Raw genomic sequence first — 3,042 nt, forward strand, 5'->3', positions numbered from 1 at the left:
TTTTTTTACGTGGCGGGTCCCAAACCCAGCGCAGAACCCTATGCAGGGAATGTTTCGCCTTCTCACTTTAGCTCACCTTCAGACGGATGTTCTTAGGCTACCCAGAGGATACTTGGTTAAGGACCGGAAGTCGTGAGCTGCTTGAGTCATATGTAAAAGAATCGTTTCTGGCCACTCCCAAGTGAAAGGCGATCAGAAAACTTTCCTCACTTGTGTGAACTTCTACACATGACTCCATCCTCCACAGTATTCATTGCATGCATGAAATAAATCCATTTACTTTTGACGCTCTCTTGCGAACTTCTTCCTCGAGCAACACCTCCATCTGTTTTCATTGACTTCCACAACTCAATTTATCAGAACGTCTAATTGTGAAAAATCCCCACGTATATCTCTCGAAAACCTCAGGATCATCAATCAAGTTTTCCAATTGTAGCATATATTGTCCAATCCAATCTTCCATACGCTAAGTTTTTATAAACTCCTTAGCAATTGATACCATGTAGAAATATTGCGTCCACAATTTTGCAGTTGGTTCACGTTGTAAAGGAATTTTAATTTTTTACTGAACTGCTCAATGCCTCAGCCATCTCATCATCATTCTAAAATCAACGTACGAAATTGTGTTATTTATTATAAAATCTACAGTATCTTGTAGATTAGCATGCATATCTTCATCGATGACAAGTTCCTCTGATATTATTGTTGCTAAAGTGATATGTTACAGTGTTCAAGGTGTACGGACGTGTTTATAATTCGCTCCGTAAATTCTGTGATTAAAACGCAAGCAAGCAAAAGTTAAGGAAAACCAAAAAAAATTTATTAAATAATATAAACAAATAAGAAACAGTGCACGCAAGTTGTTATAAGTAAACATAAACAAATTATGCACGAAATAAAAAATAATAATCAAACAAACAAATATGAGTGCTACTCAGCCTCACCAGCAAGGCCGCAGGCATTCTTTAAATGCCTACTTTAGCTTTGTCGAGCCAACAACAGTAACTCCTGGCAAAAACAAAATTAACGGCGATGACTCATCATCGCAGCGATCAAGCGCAGTCAGCCGAGCAGCAGAGAACAGCAAACGGGCAACAACTGAAAGAACCCAGAATGCAGGTACCAGCAAGCACCCGGACAGCGAAGGAAAACAAAATGCAAGGTGAGAATGTACCMAGCAAAAAAGGGCCGTCTGTTCGGGCTGGTACTGGTTCGCTATATTAACGTAAAAATGAAATTAAGTCCAGCTAACTCCGCGGTCAATACCAAAAAATTTCAACCAGGCACTCCAAATAGTAAAAAGTCAGAAATCCTAAATGGCAATATATTTCCCATTCTAAGCAATGGTTCAGATGATGATGCGAAGGGTACCACCACAGTCGTTGATGAAAAACTACCTCCAATATATTTGCGCGAACGTAGCAGTAATACTCTTGTTGCGAAATTAAGTGAAATTGTTGGCACTAACAATTTCATATAGTGCCTTTGAAAAAAGGCAATATAGACGAAACAAAAATTCAGTCCTACGCTGAAAAAAGTTTCATGAAAATCGTAAAATTTTTGTCAAATAAAAACAAAAATTATTATTCGTATCAACTGAAGAGCTCTTTAAATCCTAGTTTTTGTAATCAAGAGTATTGAGTCCGAAAGGGACTCTAGTCAAATCAAAGTGCCTTGGTAGAATGCGGTTTGGGAATTAAAACGGTTGTAAGTATATTTAATAGAAACAAAGTACCACAGCCAATGTTTAAAATTGAATTGTTGCCGAACTCAAATCCACTTAAAAAAATGAAACACATCCAATATATAATTTTAAATATTTGCTGCATCGTAGAGTAACTGTGGAAGAATCACATAAAAGAGACGGTCGGGTATAATGTACTAACTACCAAGAATATGGGCATACTAAACCATACTGCACTCTACGCAGTGTTTGTGTGGTATGTGGTGATTTACATCCCATTTCCACATGCATCCATCATGCAGGAAATCACACTGCCAACTACAGAAGCTGCCCTGTATATAAAGATTTGAAACCGATATTGTCACAGGGCATTCAAGCACGTTGTAACAAAATGTTCCAAACACCCCGTCATGAAATTATTGCAACCTCAGAAAAAAGTTCAAATCTTATTACTTCTAACAATAATAATATGCAAGGAAGCTATGCAAATGTGGTGAAAGGCAAGACTGTGCAAATGCAACTCCCGCAAAATCCTCCAAATGGAGGTATTGAAACTATGATTATAAATCTCACCCAGATTTAATAAAATCACAAAATCAAATGCTGCAAAATTTATTAAGTAAAAAGTGAGCTTACTAAATATCTGTATATGGCGTATGTATATAAAGATGATCACATAGATATAGATGTAATGCTTATTTCAGAAACACATTTAACAAATAAAAATAATTTCAAAATACCGGGGTTTAGACTATATGTTACGAATCATCCAGATGGAAAAGTGCATGGTGGCACGGCAGTGTTGATCGGAAAAACTTTAAACCACTATGCTCTAGAATCTCATGCCACACCACAGTTACAAGCTACAACAATATCACTAAAAAATCGGGGTTGTGATTTAAACCTTACGGCTATACATTGTCCACCTCGTTTCAAAATTACAAACATCGATTTTAAGGCACGATTCCGATTACTTTGGCGGAGGGGTAAAAAAACCGAATTTCCATAGAAATGGGGAATGTACGGATAGGGCAGCTTCTCCAGAGTAGGAATATCCAAAAATTAGATAAAAATTACTAATATTTTTTAAAATATTCACGTTTAAAATTTCAAAAATTTGCACTGCGAACACATGTCATTTCACTATGTTTCACTAATATTTTTCAAGTTTTTTTTATGTATAGTTAAATATACACTCTAAGCTTTAAAATAAGCTCACGTTTCACATTTATTTTGTAATTTTTCTGCTAAATTTAGTCATTTAAAAATTACTTATCAAATTTATGGCTGACAAGTTTAGAGTGTTTATATTTACGAGGAAAACCAGCCTTGCCACACCTTCAAAACCAAAAGTGAAA

The 3,042-nt window shown here is 36.1% G+C and overlaps 1 protein-coding gene across 1 annotated transcript in view; it reads right to left on the minus strand.

The window, feature by feature from the left end:
* Nucleotides 1-1,812: 1,812 nt before the first annotated feature.
* LOC108977793 overlaps nucleotides 1,813-3,042 on the minus strand; it is a 6,954-nt gene continuing 5,724 nt past the window's right edge. Inside the window, exon 4 of the mRNA XM_018947703.1 lies at nucleotides 1,813-1,839. Within this exon, the coding sequence (XP_018803248.1) occupies nucleotides 1,813-1,839 (27 nt within the window). The remainder of the gene's footprint in view (nucleotides 1,840-3,042) is intronic.

This window comes from Bactrocera latifrons, unplaced genomic scaffold, assembly GCF_001853355.1.
Source record: "Bactrocera latifrons isolate USDA-ARS-PBARC rearing strain unplaced genomic scaffold, ASM185335v1 scaffold_956, whole genome shotgun sequence".
Lineage (NCBI taxonomy): Eukaryota > Metazoa > Arthropoda > Insecta > Diptera > Tephritidae > Bactrocera > Bactrocera latifrons.